Here is a 20,339-nt window from a genome sequence, read left to right as displayed (position 1 = left end):
ATGACTCTCTGATAGGGGCGGGCTCTGGAAAGAGGGGAGGTGCCAGTAATCGATGCGGCTGGTAGTGAAAAGGTGGGAGATCGGAGGGGGGGAGGGGGGATGTTGGGGATGACTGCAGGTGCAGAAGATGAGGATCTGCAGAGGGGGGTAATTAAACAGCCGGGGTCTTGTGGGGTTATGGGGGGCGCATACTGAGAAGCACGTGGAGATCCGTGGGATGCTTCTGGGGGCCGCGGAGGAGTGAGGGAGCCCCTCCCCCTGCAGTCCGGGCTCTAGGCACTTTGCTACTAAGCAGGCTGGAATAGAGTCCAATAAAGGAGCGCCTGGCTCTGAGCTTTCATGATACTTTTAAGAAAGACTGTCGCCGCCTTCGGATTCCGCAGCAAATACCGCTCATAGCATGCATTGGAAATCGTTCTTTTTTCCTGTCGATGAGCGGAAATCAATTGTGATTTTTCTGCTCGTGGAGGAAAAATCGTAGCAGTTTCTATTTCAGCGCGGATGACTTCCATTGAAGTCAATGGAATCCATCCGTTCCGCGGCCCTTCCACAATGACATTGCGGAAAGGTCAGGGATTCCGCGTCACAGTGGAAAAGTGTGAGAAAAAAAAGACAATGTGATTGACCCCCAAAGGTCTTATAGATGGTAAAAAAAAGACAATGCGAATGACCCCCAGAGGTCTTATAGATAGTAAAAAAAACTGTTACAAAAACAAGTAAAAAAATTACAGAATAAAATAAAAATATATACATAAAAAAAGAAAATGACCCACCGCCGACACCAACGAAAACCGCCACTGTGTGCGCCCTGTAATCCAAGGCTATACATCTTATATGTCAAAACGTGTGAAACAAATTGAGAAAATTGAAAAAGTCAGTGAAAAAAAGATTTAAAAAACAGCCCTATATGGCCGCCAGCAGACAGCCGGGTCGGATCCCGCTGTGAGAATTCTCGCAGCAGGATGTGGCACAGACCCGCAGCTCACCTGCTCCCGGTGTCTCCTCTGCTCTGCGTCGGCTTCCGTCCAGCCGGCACATGTGCAGGGCCGGCGCGTCACTAGTGACGTTTCTGTGCGGGCCTCAGCAAGGCCCGCACAGAAATAGGACATGCCGGCATTTGTTTACTGCGCAAGTCTTCACCTGGTCAAATCGCGGCTGTCTGCACAGGATTGCATTTCCAATGGCAGCGTGCACAGGCAGAAATTCTGCGGGAAATCCGCCCGTGTGCAGGAGGCCTATCTCACAGGGAAAAATGGCAGCAAAAATAATTTTAGTAACTGAAGGAAAAATAAAAAAATATGTCAGTAAAACCGCCACATGGGTAAAAGCCCTGAAAAGTGTCCGGTCCTTGAGGAAAAAAACAGCCTGGTCATTAAGGGGTTAAAGCCAGGCTCACATTAGCGTAACTTAAAGGGGTGGTCTCGCGAAACCAAGTGGGGTTATACACTTCCGTATGGCCATATTAATGCACTTTGTAATATACATCGTGCATTAAATATGAGCCATACAGAAGTTATTCCACTTACCTGCTCCGTTGCTAGCGTCCTCGTCTCCATGGTTCCGTCTAAATTCGCTGGCAGCTTGCTTTTTTAGACGCGCTTGCGCAGTCCGGTCTTCTCCATTCAGCACGAGCCGCTTCAGTGTGCTCCCCGCTACAGCTCTTCTGCGCATGCGCAGACGAGCTGTCACTGCTCGGGAGCGCGCTGAAGCGGCCATTCTGCACCATCCTCTGTTAGAGGAAGGTGCAGAAACTGGAGCTGCCCAGCGGAGAAGACCAGCCCAGCCCAGCCCAGCAGCCCCGAGAAGCCTCCCAGGTAAGTGATGGGTCGGGGGGGGGCTGCCGCTGCGCCGGGCTGCGCCGGGGGGGGGGGGGGCTGCCGCTAGGCCGGGGGGGGCTGTCGCTGCGCCGGGGGAGCTAGCGCTAGGCCGGGGGGGCTGTCGCTGCGCCGGGGGAGCTAGCGCTAGGCCGGGGGGGCTGTCGCTAGGCCGGGGGGGGCTGTCGCTGCGCCGGGGGGGCTGTCGCTAGGCCGGGGGGGGCTGTCGCTGCGCCGGGGGAGCTAGCGCTAGGCCGGGGGGGCTGTCGCTGCGCCGGGGGAGCTAGCGCTAGGCCGGGGGGGCTGTCGCTAGGCCGGGGGGGGCTGTCGCTGCGCCGGGGGGGCTGTCGCTAGGCCGGGGGGGGCTGTCGCTGCGCCGGGGGAGCTAGCGCTAGGCCGGGGGGGCTGTCGCTGCGCCGGGGGAGCTAGCGCTAGGCCGGGGGGGCTGTCGCTAGGCCGGGGGAGCTAGCGCTAGGCCGGGGGGGCTGTCGCTGCGCCGGGGGAGCTAGCGCTAGGCCGGGGGGGCTGTCGCTGCGATGGGGGGGGCTGTCGCTGCGCCGGGGGAGCTAGCGCTGGGGAGCCGGGGGCTAGCGCCGGTTACCTGCTGTCTGGTCGGCGGCTGCGGGGCGTCTGGTCGGCGGCTGCGATGCGTCCGGTTGCCATGGAGACACAGCTGGCGGCGTCTCGGGAGCACGCACGTCGGGCTGCAGCGAGCGACTGGGAAAGAGCCGGCGGCCATCTTGAGGAAACTTTTATAACTTGCTGAAACGCTGGAACGGTAAGTACGAACCAGCTAGAAATGTCATTTACAGGGGGGCTTAGTAATGTGTGTTTAATGGGGGGGACTGGGCAAAAAAAAAAATTAACTGCTTCCTCGAGACATCTCCTTTAATAGTGTGTTACATCCGTATAATACGCTGTATACCGCAGCAATTCAAATATATACCTTTTCTTTGTTCCAGTCACACCTGCGTATATTCATTGTGTGTTACGTGCGTAATAATCGCAGCATACGCTATTTTAGTGCGTATTACGCGTAAGAGCCCTATTGATCTCCATGGGTACATATAATACGGAATGCCTACGCATTTACTAGCGTACCAGCAGTGTTTTTTACGCATGTTGCTAGGAAACATGCAAAGGAAGTTAAAAACAAAAACCAGGAAGTTGCAGCAGAGGGCGGTACAGCAAGGAGAGACAAAAATGGCTACCACATGTAATATGTCCCAGCTCATAGCATTGATGCAGGACTAGGTTGACCAGACGCCCTGATTTAGGCGGGACAGCCATTTGTCCCGCTTTTGGGATGTCAGGTCACCATTAGGGCTCCCACCCACTAGCGTTTTTTTACTGCCAAATTCGCAGCGTTTTTTTTTTTCTGCAGGGGTCTTTGGGCTATGGGAGTTGTAAAGCTAAAATCGATTTTGCGCGATCGCGATTTTAGCTTTACAAGTCCCATAGCCCAAAGACCCCTGTAGAAAAAAAAAACGTGCGAATTTCGCAGTGAAAAAAAACGCTAGTGGGTGGGCGCCCTTATAGTGATTACAAGCCAGGATGCCACAGCTCCCCAGCTGGTAATCACTCTGCAGCACCACGGACCAGATGCAGACACTGACGGCAGTGTGTGCATCCGGCATCTTCGTCCCCTCACCTCTCCTCTTTAGTTCCGCAAGAAGAGAAGGGAAAAAGCGCTGCTGTGGGCACAAACACTTCCGCCCGCTGGCAGCAGCGCTAAGAGGAAGAGGCGCTGTGAAGACCAGGAAGAGGTAAGTATATGGGATTAAGGGGGAATGCTAATACTGTGGGGCTTTTGTGGGGGTCACTACTGTTGCTGGGGATTCTGTGGGGTGTCACTATTATTACTGGGACTTCTGTGGGGGTAACTACTATTGCTGGGGCTTCTCTAAGGTGTCACTATTATTGCCGGGGCTACTGTGGGTGGCTCACTATTATTGCCGGGGCTTCTGTGGGTGGCTCACTATTATTGCCGGGGCTTCTGTGGGTGGCTCACTACTATTGCTGGGGCTTCTCTAAGGTGTCACTATTATTGCCGGGGCTTCTGTGGGTGGCTCACTATTATTGCCGGGGCTTCTGTGGGTGGCTCACTACTATTGCTGGGGCTTCTGTGGGTGGCTCACTATTATTGCCGGGGCTTCTGTGGGTGGCTCACTATTATTGCTGGGGCTTCTGTGGGTGGCTCACTATTATTGCCGGGGCTTCTGTGGGTGGCTCACTATTATTGCTGGGGCTGCTATAGGGGACATTATTACTACTGGGCCCACTCTGCACGTGGGAGCGTATCTCAAGCCAATTTAGGGTATATTTACACATGGCAGAAATGCTGCTGAATGTCTGCAGCGTACATTTCTGCAGCAAATTACGCATCTAAAAAAAACGTTAAAATCTGTATAGTTGGTGCCGATTTTGACTAAAAATCAGCTGCATATACACAGCGATGCTTCCCCTCACCTCCTCCGAGGCCTTCCCGCTGTCAGCGGTCCCCAGCGGCCTGGTCAGGTGATGCCGCTACAGGTCGCAGGAACCGGAAGCTGGGTAGCGCTGACACCTCCTCCATAGGGTTCCCACTGTCAGCGCTCCCGGCGGCCTGGTTAGGTGTGGTGCCACTGGTCAGGTGCGGCGGCGCTGGTCAGGTGAGGCTCCTCCTCCATGGGGTTCCCACTGTCAGTGCTCCCGGCGGCCTGGTTAGGTGTGGTGCCACTGGTCAGGTGCGGCGGCACTGGTCAGGTGAGGCCACTACAGGACGCGGGGAACCGGAAGCCGGGGAGCGCTGACAGCAGGAAGCCTTTGGAGAAGGTGAGCGCTGCATAGTATGACATCAGCTACAGATATGTGGCTGATTTACAGTCAAAATAGGCACAAATGATAAGTGTTTTGACTGTTTTTTGGATGCAGAAATGCTGCTGAATTTGCTCCCTGTCTTTTTTTTTATGTTCCCTGCCTTCATGTCTGCCAACCCCCGCCTCCACCCTCTAGATAAGAGGTATGTGTGAGTATTGTTTTTTTACTTTTGTGTATAAGCGTTGTATGCTCGCTGCGTTCACGGTACTTTTTTACGTATTTTTTTGTCTGGAGGTTTTTGTTTAGCCCTGAAGCTGCGTAATGGAAGTGGAAAAGGTTTGTTTTAGTAATACTGTTAAACATTTTAATCTATTTGAAATTACGGGAAAGGTTTGCGTCCGCTGGCGTTCTGTTATGTTTCCTTTGTAAGAACAAATACTGCACCATCCTGCGCTATTTGTCATGTTCAAATTACGGAAGGAACCAGTAAATGTCCAGTGCTGTTAGAACCCGGGTTCAAAACTGTTCACGCCGATTTTATTTTAGATGTTCTGCAAGTGAAACAAAGCAGACAGGTTGCGCGGCTTTCAACGCTACTGCGCCCCGAGCCTGCGTACAATACGTAACACACAAAAATACGACAAAAGATTTTAAAAATATACATTTTTATTCATTATGTTTTAGTGGAAGAGATGAAGAAGTGGCGCAGCTCCAGAGACCAGGGGAGGAGAGGAGCTGGCGGGAAACGGAAGCGCCCATTTGTTTACCTGCAACAGCTAATGTTTCTCGCGCCAACAATGGACCTTCATCCGTAAGTATGTCTTACCATTATAAGTAAAATGCCAGTAATATCTGCAGTTTCATAGAAATGTACGCCTACAATTCGGACATGTCAAAAGCAGTGGGGGTCTGTGGCACAGTACAGGAACGTCCACCTCTTGGGTTTTTAAGATGCTTCCATAAGTGGTTGGCATCTTAATACGTGTTATCAGAGTGCGGGACCAGTAGAAAGAAAGAAGCCGATCACCCGCTAAAAGATAGCTGTGGGGGAACATTGCTTGGGTATAACATGTCAGCAGCCCGCCCTGCAGATAGTGCTGAGTCTGCAAATTTTAAACACGGGTTTATTCTTCTCACACAGAGCAACAGACAACATGGAGAGTCTGTAGGAGGAGGGAGCCATAGCAGCGTCAGCAGCCGAGAGTAGCTTTCACGGTGCCGAAGAGACTGCTGCGCACACAGAGGAGACAAGAATCTGCAGTCACGGCAGCACAGAGGGGGTAGAGAAGCGTGAGCAGTCACCATCCCGCAGAAGAAGCAAGGCGGCAGCTGCCCAGTGCTCTCCTGCCGCTGACCCAGCGGCGCAAGCCAGTGCTGCTCCACAGCAATGAGTGATCCGCTGGCTGAATTAAAGGCAGTCGGAGGACTGGGTCAATGTGTTTGGGCTCACAGTTGCAAACCTCCTAAGACATGTGCCAGAGGGCATGCAAGTCCGCTCCCAGACATACCTTTTGTTTCTCATAGAGGCATCGAGACTTGCATGCCCTCATTGATGAGTGAATGCTTTTTCGCCACCAGGCAGCTGTGCCCCAGGCCCACCACCACAAAGTGCTGCCACTAATCGCCATCGATACAGTCACCCCCAGCACTTCAAGTGGACAACATCCTGTGCCAAATCCACCAAACACAAGGCAACATACTGGCACAATCTTTGGATACTTCAGTCCACAGCCCGGTGACTCAGGCCCCGTAATTGTATAAGCCTGTAGTCTATGGGCTTTTTTTTGCCTGTTCTGTAAATAGTTATTTATGTTTTAAAAAAAGTTTAATTTTTTTTTCATGAAGTTTTATTTTTTACTGTTTTTAATAAAATACGTTTGTGTTGAACCTTTGTGTTTATTACATAATAAGACATTACACAGTGGTTTTAATAAAACACTTTTCTTTTTAGTGTCCTAAAATAATGAGGTATTAATTTATAATGTGCCCAAATTATGCAAAGAAAAAAAATATTAAAAACTGTATTTTAATGGTATCTTTTTTAGAAAAAAACCACATCAAGGGTCCTCATTCTCTTGTGAGTCTCTTATCTTAAAATAAAATAACAGAGAAAAACCCTAGCTAAAAAACACAATATTGAAACTGTTAAAAATAAAAACTCTGCTGGGAGGGCCTACATCATCCGGCTTCTTGGATAGGATCCATCTGCCACGGTACCTCTCCCTGGGCAGTCAGAAAGTAGTCTGCAAATTGGGCTATCACTTGAAATCCTGATGATGTAGGCCTACACTGCGGGTTCTGATCCACTCCAACAACTTGTGAGGCTCCTGCAACTGACTCATCATCCACAGCCAAACCTGTGTCATTGGTCAAACATTTTGGAAATTACTGAACACGTTCTTGGGCTCCATCTGAATAGTAATCAGGAAACCGTGTAGGACTCCATTCAAAAGAATGTTCATATTTGTACGAGTTTTCTGCATCTCACAAAACTTACTGTTGTGTGAATGTAACCATAATGCATTTTTTTACCCCTTAGTGGCATAACCCATTTTAGCCTTAAAGGGATTCTGACACGAAAAAGGTTTTTATGTTTTAACAGCCATTGTTCCCTGGTCTGCCTAATGGACACAAGGAACCCACGATTTATGGCTTGTAAAGCATAAAAATCTAATACTTACCTTTTTCTTCTGTTATTGTTGTGCAGCGGGGTCATCTCCCAGCAGGCTGCTTCTTCCTCAGACGAGCCAGAATGGGCCTCCCCCCTCCGGGATTGCGCCATGCGCAGAAGAGAGGTGCCCTCTGACAGGAGTCAGGACAGGCCGCCTCTCCACTGTGCATGCGCAGAACTCTGACTTCAGCCAGGACGGACGGGACGCCCACAGCGAGCACTGCTTGTGACGTGCTTGCTGTGGATGGCCCGTCCGTTCACCTCGGAAATGGCTGACGGACGGAGCAGAGTAGGAAGCGGTCCTTTTGACTGCTCCAGCTCTGCTTCAAGAAGAAAAAGCCGGATGGAGGGGACATGCCTGGCAATCGGTCCTGGCCAGGCAAGGTAAGTAAAATTTTTTTTTGTCATGTGAGAACCCCTTTAAGAACCAGTAAATCATATGCACTTTTGTGTATCAGCGGTCATAACCTATATTTTTTCGACAGTGTAGCTGTGTGACACCTTGTATTTTGTGGGATGAGTTCATTTTTTTTTTTTTTGTTTTTTTAAAACTATTTCAGGTCTGTATAATGTATTGAACAACTTTTATTCATTTCTTTATTATTTCTGTGGCGCAGTGGATAAAAACTAATTTTCACCACTGTTTTTGTGATTTACTTTTACAGCATTGACAGTGTGGTGTAAATATTAACTTTATTAGGGCTCCTGCCCACGAACAGAGCTGGATACGCCTGCGGTTTTATGCCGCAGCAATCTCGTTGGCGATCGTGGAAAAACACACATTTTTCCTGCGATCGCCCGCAGGGACTTTGTTTACGCCGTGGGATTCCCGCAGTGTAAAACTGCGGGCATATCCCACTCAGGCAGGAGGGCTTATTCGGGTTGGTACAATTATGACAACACCAAATCTATATTATGTTTTACCATTTTTGCACAATAACCCACTCTTTTTGTAAAAGAAAACACAATCTTTGGTAGCGCTACGTTCCAGGACCAGCGCATTTTTATTTTTCAGTCGGCTGAGCTGTATCAGCCTGTTCTTCTCCATTTGATAAGCGGTTGCCAAACAAAAGAGGAGTAGAAAAACAAGATAGATTCTCAAAAAAGGTTAGCCGTGCTTAAAACTATACAAAAGATGACTTACATAAAAGGTTAAGGAGCGTACAAATACACACAAACAATATAAAACTAGAAGGGATAAAATAAGAGAAAGTACTAGTTTATGTTGTTTCCAGTAGTCCTGGGCTCAGACAGACTGCACTCTGATGCCACTCCTTGGTCTGACAGTTTGGGGAGTGGACTTCCTTGGTTGTAAAGCCTTCATAGAACCACCCCTCCGCCGGCCTTCTTCTGACATCATCAATGGCAAGTTGAGGATGTGTGTAGATTGTCTGGATCGACCCCTGATTTAACATTTCAGCCAAATTTCCCCAGTAGGACTCCTATATGTAAGCTATGGCCACCATGTTTCATGTCATTAATCCACCTACGCATGGATGTAGGCATTTCTGGGGGTTGCACAGCGACGATAGTAACTGCACCAGGTCTGCGGTACCCTCACAGGTCCGAAAATACAACTGCTGTTACGCCGATATCGTCAGATGACTCATAACTTGCATTATAAAATCTCCTTTGATAAATACAGTATCGAGGCGAGGTGCCGCGCAGTCTGGTGGCAGTACACAAGATGGGAGAAATGATTGGGGGAATGGGGTAGTTGTTATGCCACACTTACACGGGACAACTGTCTTCTAAACAATCTGCACAAGCGGGTGACATCATGCAGATCATTAAGGCTGAGTGTCCACAGGCAGGATGGTATATCCAAGCGATATTCCGCCACAGGGGAGCACTGTGACCGTGTTTTTCCGCGATGAACCCATCTTAATAAGAGGTTCGTCGTAGAGAATCGCAGCATACAGCGATTTTTAGACGCGAGCAGTTTTCCGCCCGTGTACATTGAGTTGCGCTTTCCATAATTATCCTATGAACGTGTCATGCGTGCAATTTATCGCCAAGGATCACACTATGACAAATCGCCGTGGACAGGCAGATAATTACTGACCATTGCCAAATCCTCACTCGGTGCCTCACGTTCTGTGTAAGACACGGAGCGGGGAAGCGATCCGGCAATGATTTTTATGCTGCTTGAAAATGAACAAAAAGTAAACGATGGCTTTGCATTTATAACAAATTTTGTGCGCCATCATCCTGTGTAAATGGAGGTCTACTTGGTAACTTCTGTTATCACAACGGCCTTCCTTGCTAGTTCCAGAAACAAATGGGCATCAAAGACCTCTGCAGATGTGCTGGAGGGGGAATGAAGGTTTAGTTCAACCCAGCTTTCCCCAAACCAGGTTGACACAAAGCTGGGTGATTTAGCAGCATTATATGGCACGGAGTCACAGACTAAAGTTATCAGGTCATTTTTTGGCGCAGTGTGTACACTATAAAGGCAAAGAGACTTCCGGGGACCCTTGGTGCCCAAATAAATAGAGCAAGTTCTAATTATATATATATATATATATATATAAAATTTTTTTTCCTTCCTCTTCACACAAGAGCTGTGCACGCATAATCAGGAAATAAGAACAAACCCATTGAAATAGGTTTTATTCTCTGCATATTCCGCAAGTAAATTTTATGTTCGCAAATATGCCTGCATGAAGCTGGCCATAGACAGCTACATCAATGAATAAAAAAGATATAGGGATTAGAGATGAGCGAGCGTACTCGGAAAAGCACTACTCGCTCGAGTAATTTGCTTTATCCGAGTATCGCTGTGCTCGGGTCTGAAGATTCGGGTGCTGGCACGGAGCGGGGAGCTGCAGGGGAGAGCGGGGAGGAACGGAGGTAAGATCTTTCCTTCTCTCCCGCCCGCTCCGACTCACCTGTCAGCCGCAGCGGCACCCGAATCTTCAGCGACGAGCACAGCGATACTCGGATAAAGCACATTACTCGAGCGAGTAGTGCTTTTCCGAGTACGCTCGCTCATCTCTAATAGGGATGCATCATTAAAAGGGGTTTAAGAGGGTTAGTTCTAGGATTTGATCAACCACTTACTGCTGGCAGAGGCTATGGCACACCCCCATTGAGGACTAGTAGATGCACAGTCAGTGATCAATGGAATAGGACAGGAATCTGTACAGAAATTCTATTCATTGTTCTTAAAGCACGCCTGAGTTTTCAGCCGCTGCCCGCTCCTCCTTGGATGCCATTTGTACCCACTTTTTGACTATCATTTCCATTTTCCATGTAGATTTATCTCCCGCCCTGCTGTTTGTATCCTCTTACAGGGGTGGTGGGTTCTTAAGCTGCCGTACTGTACAGGCTGGAACTTCCCGTGCTGCTTTGCACAGCCCTGCCCCACTGCGGCATGTAGTAATTAGCGGTGTCCCTGTTACTACAGAAGCCAAATGCCTAGTAATGCTGCAAGGGAGACCTCTTGTGGCCAACACTTCAAACTGGATTTTCAGAGGTAAAACAGTTTTAATGCAAGTCTATAACAGGATTAAGAATTGGTGAAAGTTCCTCCCCATTTAATTTTCACATAGGAAATGTTTGAAGTTTATACAACTCCTTTATGCAGCATTTAGAAGTGAATGGGAGTTACGGAACCATATTGCATTGCGCTTTGCCATTTCCATAACGCAAGGGCTGCAGAAACAGTGTAGTTTGCTGCACTACCCCATTTCTGTAGTTCTTTCGGTGTCACGGAACCAGCGTAGCGTGCTCGGCCGTTACCATGATTCCCAAGCAGCGCTGGCTGAGGGGGCAGCACTGGGACCCACATCTATCAGACTTCCACAGCATAGCCACATAAAGGTGGAGACAGGAATGCCCCTTTAACACTACAGAAGTGATAGATCTATCATTCCTGTTGGGAGAAAGCGATGAGCTACAGAACTAAATCCAGCAAGTCCGTGACATAAAACTTATAACAACTTGTTTTTAAAGGTTTTATTGAAAAAAAAAAAAATGATAATACGAATAAGCTCCAACTCTGTACAGACGCAATAACCGACTGGATGACGTAAGTCTTCAAGAACAGACCTACACTGATGCCCTGTTTGTATTCATGCTCAGAAGTGTGAAAATTAAAATCGTGATTCCTGGGCTGGAAAAAAAAGTTCTTGCACGTTTGTCCACAACTTTATAAAAATGGGCCAAAACCGATAAAAAGAAGAAAAAAAAAAACATAACAGGGTTTGAGGACGTCACTGGTGAGCGAACACCGACTCATGTGTCTGACCCTTTCTGAAGCCCCTGGAACACACTTAGAACGGAGTTTTCCAAGTCACATGATCAGCACACATCACAGGTCTGCAGAACAACTTCTTGGGGTGCAAAAATGGTTTTAGAAGAGAAGAGCACCCATGCTTCCCACCTCGCTCTGCTCCTTGACGAAGATCTCAAAGTACTGGTAGATAATGGTGACGGCTAACAGAATACCAGTCCCAGAGCCAATGGCACCCAAGAAGTCAGCAAGTACAGACAGCGCTCCGATACAAAGACCTCCAAAAGCAGCCGCTGTAGGAATGTACCTAGAGACAGGGAGCAACAAAACAGATTAGTCGTCCACTGCTAGTCATGCCACATCCAGGCGGCTGCATGAAAACAGTCCATACAACAGAAGGGTTTTAGCAGAATGTTGCAGTCATCTTGTAAGGAGAAGCACAGCATCCTTCTATCTACAAAAGATATGGAGCACAGCCTGCCAACACTGCCTCCACTTCATTAATGCCAATGATCACACCAACGGGCTAAGCAATTGTAGGATTATAATAAACTGGATTGTATGATAAACATGTACGGATATAGTGTGGGGGTGCAGAGGCGAGTCTAGTCCATACCGGCACTACTGCTGTCACACGACAAGAATGACCAAGTCAACAGCCCAGCCGAAGACAAGACAGGGCAGCATGTGACAATTTGTTGTTATACATTGTGTGCGCCAATGGAGACAGAACCAAATATGTGATGTAAAGTGCTGTGTAATATGCATGTGCTATATAAATAAAGGGGATTATCACCTGCTGCCTTTCTTTCTCCCCATTCTGGCACTGATCCTTTTTATCCTGGGGCCCCTCTGCGGTGGCCCAAGATGGCCATGGTACTCCTGTTACTACTCAAAGCACCCTGTGCATCGGTAGTCAGACACTGAAGGCTGCTTTCAGATTGGCGAACAGCAATGGCCAATCACAGCAGTGTAGGGTCCAAGATAATTAATGTACAGCAATGCTCCATGTGCATCATCACCACAGCCATCTTTGAACACTGCAGAGTGCACCTAGGAACAAGTGGATCATCAGCAGAATGTGGAGACCACCAGGTAGTATTACTACCCCATCCCCCTATTCCTGGACAAAACTCTGCCCTGAGACTGGAGAGTCGCTTTAAGGAAACTGTTCCTCAACATGTCATAGATAACCAGCAATAAGCCTCTTACCTGTTCAGCTCGTGCACCATGGATGTCTCCCGGTGTCCTCTCATTACCATTTGCTGCTCTTTAAGCTGCTTTGCAACCTGCGGACAACAGAATTGTTAATAAAACTGCATTAGTGATAGAAGAGCAGCAATATGTTAATCCGCAGGGGCTGACACTTACGTCCTTTGCTGAAGAGCCAGATACTTCAATCCAGGTTTTGGAGAAGAAAGCGCAGGAACCCAGCATGAATACAATATAAACGACCGCATGAACCGGATCATCCAGCACAGAACCAAACGACTCCGGCGGAGAGAGGTAATAACACAGTCCGCCCACAGGATAGGCTCGTGCAGGGCCCCCAGCGGAGGTGTCCTAAACATTGAGACATGAGGTTAGAACACATGGTTTTCTTCAGTTAAGTCAGTATAGTGCTTTCCAGTTTTGTGGTCTTTTTTGGCAAGTATACTGACCCGGCGTTGTGAATACGTTCTTAGAAATTAGAATGTTGCAAGAATTTCTAGCCAGGTCTACTAATACTTACAGACCATGTCCCCAGGAGGTTGACAAGCAGGTTGCCACTGAAGCGTGCAGACAGCATCTGAGAGATGACATACAAGTTGGAGACCAAGGCAGACTGCAGGATGATGGGGATGTTGGAGGTGTAGAACAACTTAATGGGGTAAGTGTTGTACTGTCCACGGTAACGTGCAGACTTAATGGGGAGGTCGACTCTAAAGCCCTGGAATATAGAATAATGGTTAAATGAATCAATCAGAAACGTAACATGCATCTTGTCTAATGAGCGCGGTGCAGCACTCCAGTACTAGAGTACGTCCCATAGAAATCCTAATTATCACTTCATTGTATAATATATTTTAGGAGTCAGTACGCACCTGGAAGTATATCACCACAGCGAAGACAAAGATGGTGGCAATAAGATTCATGAGGTTTGGCAAGTTTTGGCGATAGAAGGCTTCCCGGAGAGCACGGACCTTATCAGTACGAGTGGCAAGCAAATGGAACAGGGCAATGATGGCTCCCTCAAACTCTGTGCCTGGAAGAAGGCAATACAAACCACAATTCAGAAACAGCAAAAGTATAGCTATAGATTTACTAGTATCTAACAATGTCAAAGCTACAAGACATGCAAGCATGTATGGCACGTCTCTGCGCTCTTACCTCTGCCAGTGTTCACTGTGGTTGGGCTGAAGGCTTTCCATACGATGGTCTCACAGATGTTAGTTGCAATGAACAGAGAGATACCGGATCCCAGACCGTAGCCCTTCTGTAGCAGCTCATCCAGGAGTAAAACAATAAGACCGGCAACGAATAGCTGGAGGTGAAAATCATATTTGGTTACACCAAGGAAGAAACAAAATGGGACATTTACTAAATCTATAGAGTGGGACAGGAATATGTGGGTTTTACCTGGATAGTGATGAGCAGACAGATGCCAGCACCCATCTCAGAGGGATCTCCATACATGCCAGTCATGACGTACACAATAGCTTGACCAATAGTGATGATCATACCGAACACTGGAGGAGGGGAAGAAATAGGATGTCCATTTAAAACCAAACACCGATGATAAACGCAGATTCTACATGTCTACGACAATGTGCGCCATCGTCAAGCGTCTAGAAAACCAAGCTGCGTGTGACCAGGGGGCTCTGAAGTACAAAATATCCAGGACACTGAAGCATCGCAAAATAACCCTAAGTCACACCAATATGTCCAGTCAGGAAGCAGAAGCCATTGGGAATCCATTTCACTTGCTTTGGTGCAAATGGAAGTGCCAACAGGGGTGACGGGGAGGCGGCAGCAAGACATCCTTATAAAAAGGAGAAAATTCCTCTCCCCTTCCTGACTGAAGTAGGGAGGATTTAATGCGGTGGCTTTGGCTGACGAAATTACTTATGCTACATTTTTTTTGTGACATTGACTATTTTCAATACCCTTTTGCATTGAAAGGGTTTTCCCCTTTGTATAAGGGGTAAAAAAATAAATATCACAAGGCGGATGTGGCGACAGCTTAGATTGGCATTGGTTTCTTTTTTTTTTTTATACACATTTTTAATTCTGTAATTTTTTAAAACTTTTTTTTGACATCTAAGTCCCCCATAACATCATACAAGAGCTCTGGGGGAAATGGACATTGATATATTTCTTATTTCCCACTTTTCCATTGTGGCGGCAGAGAAAAACATCCCCATAGTGTAACAGTAGTCATCACTGCCGCTTCCTGCATAGCATTCATTGAGCGCTATGTAGTCTGCAATAGAGAAGGCAGAAGCAGTTAAAAAAACTGCTTGTCTTCTCCGGGTCCTCAGCTGCGTCTGACAACCGAACACCCAACCTGCCCCTGCAGGAACTTTAATCACACACCGTAATTTTACTATGGCGCAGAATTAAAGTCCAGGAGGAAGTGCTGTATATCTATGGCCCTTGGTCCTTATTGGATTTAATATAACATTTTTAGAACCCCTATGAATATTTACACGTCTGACTTACATTTCTGCGCTCCGTTGAACAGGGCTCTGTCTTTTGGCGTGTCTCCGACCTCAATAATCTTGGCACCAGCCAGGAGCTGCATGATGAGACCGGAAGTGACGATGGGAGAGATACCCAACTCCATCAACGTACCTGTGAAACAGAGAAGTCAGTATAGTCTTTAGTGCACAATGAAGGCCTTCTATAGAACATGCTCTACCAATCATTAACCAAGAGCAAAGTCAGTGCACATAAAACAAAGAAAATGCAAGGATTGCAGTCTGCAGCTTACCTCTGTTGGAAGCCAGGATAACTCTCATCCAGTAAAAGGGATCTGCAGAGTCCGAGGACATTATACCGAAGAGGGGAATCTAAGGGAACAAGTCACAAGTTCAGGAGGAGGAATCTATTTACCACTGTACCGAGGGAGCGTCCCGTCCGGCCGAGACAGAGCGCCCCATCCGGCCCATACTGCCGCGTGGCTGCGGAGTCAGATTCAAGTGTACGTGACTGTGCTGAACTGCCAGACACAGGAACATGGTCGCTGCTGCAATGTAGAGGGTCGCTCCGCCAGAAATCACACCTGATGCATTATGGAAGGAGCACTGCAGTACACTGCTGCACTTACCTGGCAACATACTAAGAAGATAAACAGGGTGATCGCCGTCCATAATACTTTTTCTTTAAATTGGATCTGGAGGAAAAAAAAAATACAAGACTTCAGTACACAAGTCAGTAAGTGGATCTCATGTAAGTCACGGTGACACGTCATCGCTTACCTTTCTTTCTGGCTTTTGGATCTCTGGTAAAATTGCACAGAACGGCTTAATTACCTCAAGGAATTTGACTATTGGGGGAGAGAGAAAAAAAATGTTTTTAATGACCTTGCTATAATTATCTCAACCCGATTTGCAATTCTGTTTCAGTTCAAGATTAAAGGAGTTGTCCAGAGTTAGAAAAATGGGTCTGCTTTCTTCTAAACAGCACCACAGTTTTCCATAAGGTTGTGTGTGGTACTGCAGCTCAGCTCCAGTGAAAAGGAGCTGAGCTGCAATACCAGACACAACCCACACACAAGGGTGTCGCTGTGTTTGTAAGAAAGCAGCCATGTTTTTCTAAGGCCGCCTGCACACAGGCGGAAATCCCACGGCGGGATTTCTGCCGCTCAAAGCCTGCATAGGAGTGCATTACAATACGCACTCCTATGCAGACGGCCACAGTTTGGCCGCGCGAAATGTCGCACGGCAAACAAACCGCGGCATGTCCTATTTCTGTGCGGGGCTCGCAGAGCCTCGCACAGAAACGTCACTCACCCGGCCGCCGGCTCTGGTCTGCGCATGCGCCGGCTGCCCGGCATCTGGCACATGAAAAATCCGGGGCCGCCGGGCGCGGGTGAGTACGCGCTCGTCTCTGCAGGCGCTCGGGTCGGGTCCCGTGGCGAGAATTCTCGCCGCCGAATCCGACCCGCTCGTCTGCAGGCAGCCTTACTCTGGACAACCGCTTAAAAGACAAGAAGCCTCAACGGCATCTCCTAACCCCTCCACCCCAGAGCCAGTTTTTATTTTTTCGTCCCTGCTTTCAAAAAGCCATAACTTATTCTCCTATGGACAGCTGTCTGAGGGCTTGTTTTCTTGCAGGATGACCTGTAGCTTTTATTGGTGTTATTTTGGGGTACATATGACTGATTAATTTCATTTTTGTTTTTTGCTGAAGAAATGACAAAAAAAGGCAATTCAGGCGTTGTGTATTTTTCTATGTCAGCATTCACCATGACGGATAAATACTACATTTTAATAAATTGGACTTTTATAAACAGTATAATAGCAAATAGCTTTATTTATGCTAAAAATGGGGTAAGGAGACAAAGGACGCCTCCTCTCTAAGGCCATTTAAATGCCGCTGTCAGAATTCAATAAATGGTTAACGACTGTGATTGGAGTTATCCGTGATCACGGCCGGCTGCCAGCTGTCAAAGTCAGTTGATACCCGCCACGCTCTGCTCCATACTACTGCCACAGCCGGAGGGTGCACATGTATGCCCTCTTGAGGTGAAGGGTTAAATCACATAGAAACGATCACCCGATGTGATGAATCCTCCATGGCACTGCGCCCGATAAGCAGACATGCCAAACTTGTCTACAAAGATCAAATATGTTCAGTAGTGCAATCCGAGGGCCGACCGGCAGATGGACGGATCAACCAATTTATCTGCAATGAGAGGACACGAGCGACTCCTCCACAGGGTAGGGTTACACTAAAGGCGACTGTGTAACTCAGGTGAACAGGCCAGCGGGACCACCTAATATATACAGGGGGGCGCCCGATTCTCCCCTGACAGCAGATGTTGGGGTGAGAACAGTCAGCGGTGGCTTATTCCCTCCTCCACACGGAGTACATGCTCCCCGCCAACAGGGGATAGCCGGCTAAGGTGTACTGACACATTCAGAGGGGTCTGCAGAGTCCCATAAATCCTGTCTTGTACCATTACCGCAGGACGCTTCCATACTAGCCCACGGTCTCCGGCTGTTTCACACCTGCAGCTCCCAACAGTCTGGTCACCAGAGCATGCTGGGAGTTGTAGTTTCTGTAACAGTTGGGAGATGGCTGGAGTAGTTCATGTACACGATGGCGCTGCTGTGAGATGAAGCAGATCCCAATCAAGTCTTCTCCTCCTGAGTGACGTTCTGCGGCCCGGGGGTAACTGCACATATTTCTACGTGGCCCTTACATGCAGGGACTACATGCCGGAGGATGTGACAGCTCAGCGCGGACAACATACTGATGCAACCAATCCTAGGATCAGCGCTGCTGAAGATGTAGGCAGTTTGACTTGCACGGATTGCTCTCCCTACTGGTCGCAGCGGCATCTCTTGCCCGGCAGCGCCAGGAGGTACATCAGCCGGCAGCGCTGCTGGACACTGAGGCATCTCCCTGACGGAGGGCTGTGAGGTTCCTGCTGGCGGACGCTGAAGCCTAATATTACACGACGACTATTGACGTTACTGCAGCGGCTCGCTGATGATGACCCCCTTATGCACCACCAGGGTCCACAGATGGAGCCAGAAGTCCAACGGGAAACCGCAGCAGCATAACGGGAGGAGACGATAAGCGGCGACCGGAGAGAAGCGGAAAACAGCGAGAGATTCGCCACAAAAGAGAAACGGAATGACAGTCACAACATTACGGACAATCGCCGCCAGCCGCAGAGCGCCGTCACCGGCCGGGCGGAGGACAACAAAGAGGTAGGAAAATAGATTCGCCCGTCTGCCGGCTAAAGTACGAAAAATCTAAATAACTGCGTTGAGACGAGGTTTCCTGGACGACAGGGGAAACCGCTGCAAATGTAGCAACGCAAGAACCTACAGCCGACCGAGGAGCGCGGCAAGAGGCATCACACCGGCAGCAGTATAGGCAGGAATCTATAGGTGAATCATATAGGGACCCGGGGGGGGGGGGGGGGGGGGGGAAGAGAGATCCTCCTCTTCTGGCAGAATGAGATACACTAATTATATATATACACACACACGCTATACAAGAATGTGAGAATAATACATACAAGACATTGTATACCCATATGTGCCCCATGTATAGTATCTATATGTGACCATATATAATGCATGCAGTACATCATATACACTATGTGCCCCGTGTACAGTATATACGGTAACTACATCCTATAGGAGTATATATATATATATATATGGTATATGCCGCTATACATATATAGCGCTCTGCCTACAGGTCACACTACTGCTGCCGCTGCGGTACTTACTGCCCATGGCGGTGGGTTGTGTGGCCGCTCGGAGCTCTCGCCTGGGACTGACTGGCCGCCTCCGCCGCTCTCAGCACTGAAGAACCTCCGAGACACGTCACCGAACGGCTCACCACACGTCAGTCACCGGAAGAGAGGCACCCGCCACTTCCGCTTCCTGCCACGCTTAGCGGCATGGCAGGCAAGGACGCTGACGGAGCTTTGTGGCGGCCATCTTTACTGCTGGCACCTGCACATAACTATGGCAAGAATGTGCCGGCCCGTAGAGGTACAAGCGAATTATTCGGCGTCTGTAGTAAACAAAGATGAATACCCGCACCGGGGTAGGAAGGAGTCGATCTTTAATACTGCCCCAAAAGCCTGTCCCCAGGTATGGGAGCCCGTTTCCAAGATGGTGGGCGGGAGCAGCCCTTTTCATGACGTCGCTTCCGTTCAGGGTTCAAGGTTTGCGTGGGAAAGCGCTGACTAGCGGTTCTGTGATTGGCTGGGAAAGAGACGTCATCGCACGGAGCGAAGGGGCCATTTTGGATTTGGGCAATGGAGAAAGAATACGTTCCTATTGTGCAACTGCTGGTAGAGGGGGAAGGTCTATAGGTCAGAGATCTATGGAGGGGGGAAGATAGGCTGGAGTCCTATAGGGGGAGGTGGGGACAGTTACTACAGGCTAGAGATCTATAGGCAGGATATCTATTGGGGGAAGGGGTCTATAGGCTGGAGATATATAAGGATGTGGGTGTATAGGAAGGGGTCTATAGGCTGAAGCTATATAGGATTATTGTGTATAGGTGGTGTCTTTAGGGGGAGGGTGTATAGGAGGGGGTCTTATAAGCCAGAGATCTATAAGGGGAAGATCTCTAGGAGGGGGTCTACAGCCCTGAGATCTAGTAGGGGGTCTACAGCCTTCGAGATCTAGTGGGGGGTCTGTAGGCCGGGAAGGACTGGAGGCTATAGATGTAGTAATAGTCGTGTATTCTGCTATTTTTGGGAAAATGGAAAAAGCAAACATCTGGGAGGGAGACTAACATCGTCCCTTCCGCACCGCTCTGCGGCGGTGTAATAGTCAGTCTACTGTATAGCAAATTTCTCCACCGTTGTGTTCCAGTATTAATGGCGCTGCGGACGGCGTGTTTTTCGCAGGCTGACTTGTTTTTGGTAACATTTTTGGGTGAATAAGGCTTCTTGATTGCCTTTTCTTCTGTTGTTTGGGGGGCGGGATAAAGGAAAGGGCGCCGTGTGAAAGAAATAGTGCCGTCGTTTACGAGTTTTAGGGTAAATGCCCACGAACGGATTTCTACCGTGTTTCCTGCGGCGGAATTCCTCAGATATTAGGTTTTATTGAACCTAAGGCCTCATGTCCACGGGGAA

General features: G+C 48.5%; 1 protein-coding gene and 1 long non-coding RNA gene across 3 annotated transcripts; one reads left to right on the top strand and one right to left on the bottom strand.

Annotated features, from left to right (window-relative positions):
- Nucleotides 1-24: 24 nt before the first annotated feature.
- Nucleotides 25-6,429, top strand: LOC136619975 (uncharacterized). Of its 2 annotated transcripts, none has more exons than XR_010791097.1 (3): nucleotides 25-72; nucleotides 5,298-5,424; nucleotides 5,755-6,429. It is a non-coding gene; the product is annotated as an uncharacterized lncRNA (long non-coding RNA). The 2 variants fall into 2 exon arrangements; XR_010791096.1 differs by lacking the exon at nucleotides 25-72 and adding an exon at nucleotides 3,346-3,580.
- Nucleotides 6,430-11,229: 4,800 nt separating this feature from the next.
- On the bottom strand, nucleotides 11,230-19,131 carry SEC61A1 (SEC61 translocon subunit alpha 1). The gene is made up of 12 exons (XM_066597044.1): nucleotides 18,975-19,131; nucleotides 15,982-16,049; nucleotides 15,831-15,896; nucleotides 15,495-15,573; nucleotides 15,224-15,355; nucleotides 14,141-14,250; nucleotides 13,892-14,045; nucleotides 13,606-13,766; nucleotides 13,254-13,451; nucleotides 12,893-13,084; nucleotides 12,734-12,810; nucleotides 11,230-11,828 (listed from the first exon to the last, which is right to left on the bottom strand). The coding sequence occupies exons 1-12, from the start codon at nucleotides 18,979-18,981 to the stop codon at nucleotides 11,642-11,644; spliced, it is 1,431 nt and encodes a 476-aa protein (XP_066453141.1). The 5' UTR covers nucleotides 18,982-19,131; the 3' UTR covers nucleotides 11,230-11,641.
- Between the last annotated feature and the right edge of the window lie 1,208 nt (nucleotides 19,132-20,339).

Source organism: Eleutherodactylus coqui, chromosome 3 (assembly GCF_035609145.1).
Source record: "Eleutherodactylus coqui strain aEleCoq1 chromosome 3, aEleCoq1.hap1, whole genome shotgun sequence".
Taxonomy (NCBI): domain Eukaryota; kingdom Metazoa; phylum Chordata; class Amphibia; order Anura; family Eleutherodactylidae; genus Eleutherodactylus; species Eleutherodactylus coqui.
Note: the sequence above shows the minus strand (reverse complement) of the source record. Positions and strands in the feature narration are given on the sequence as shown.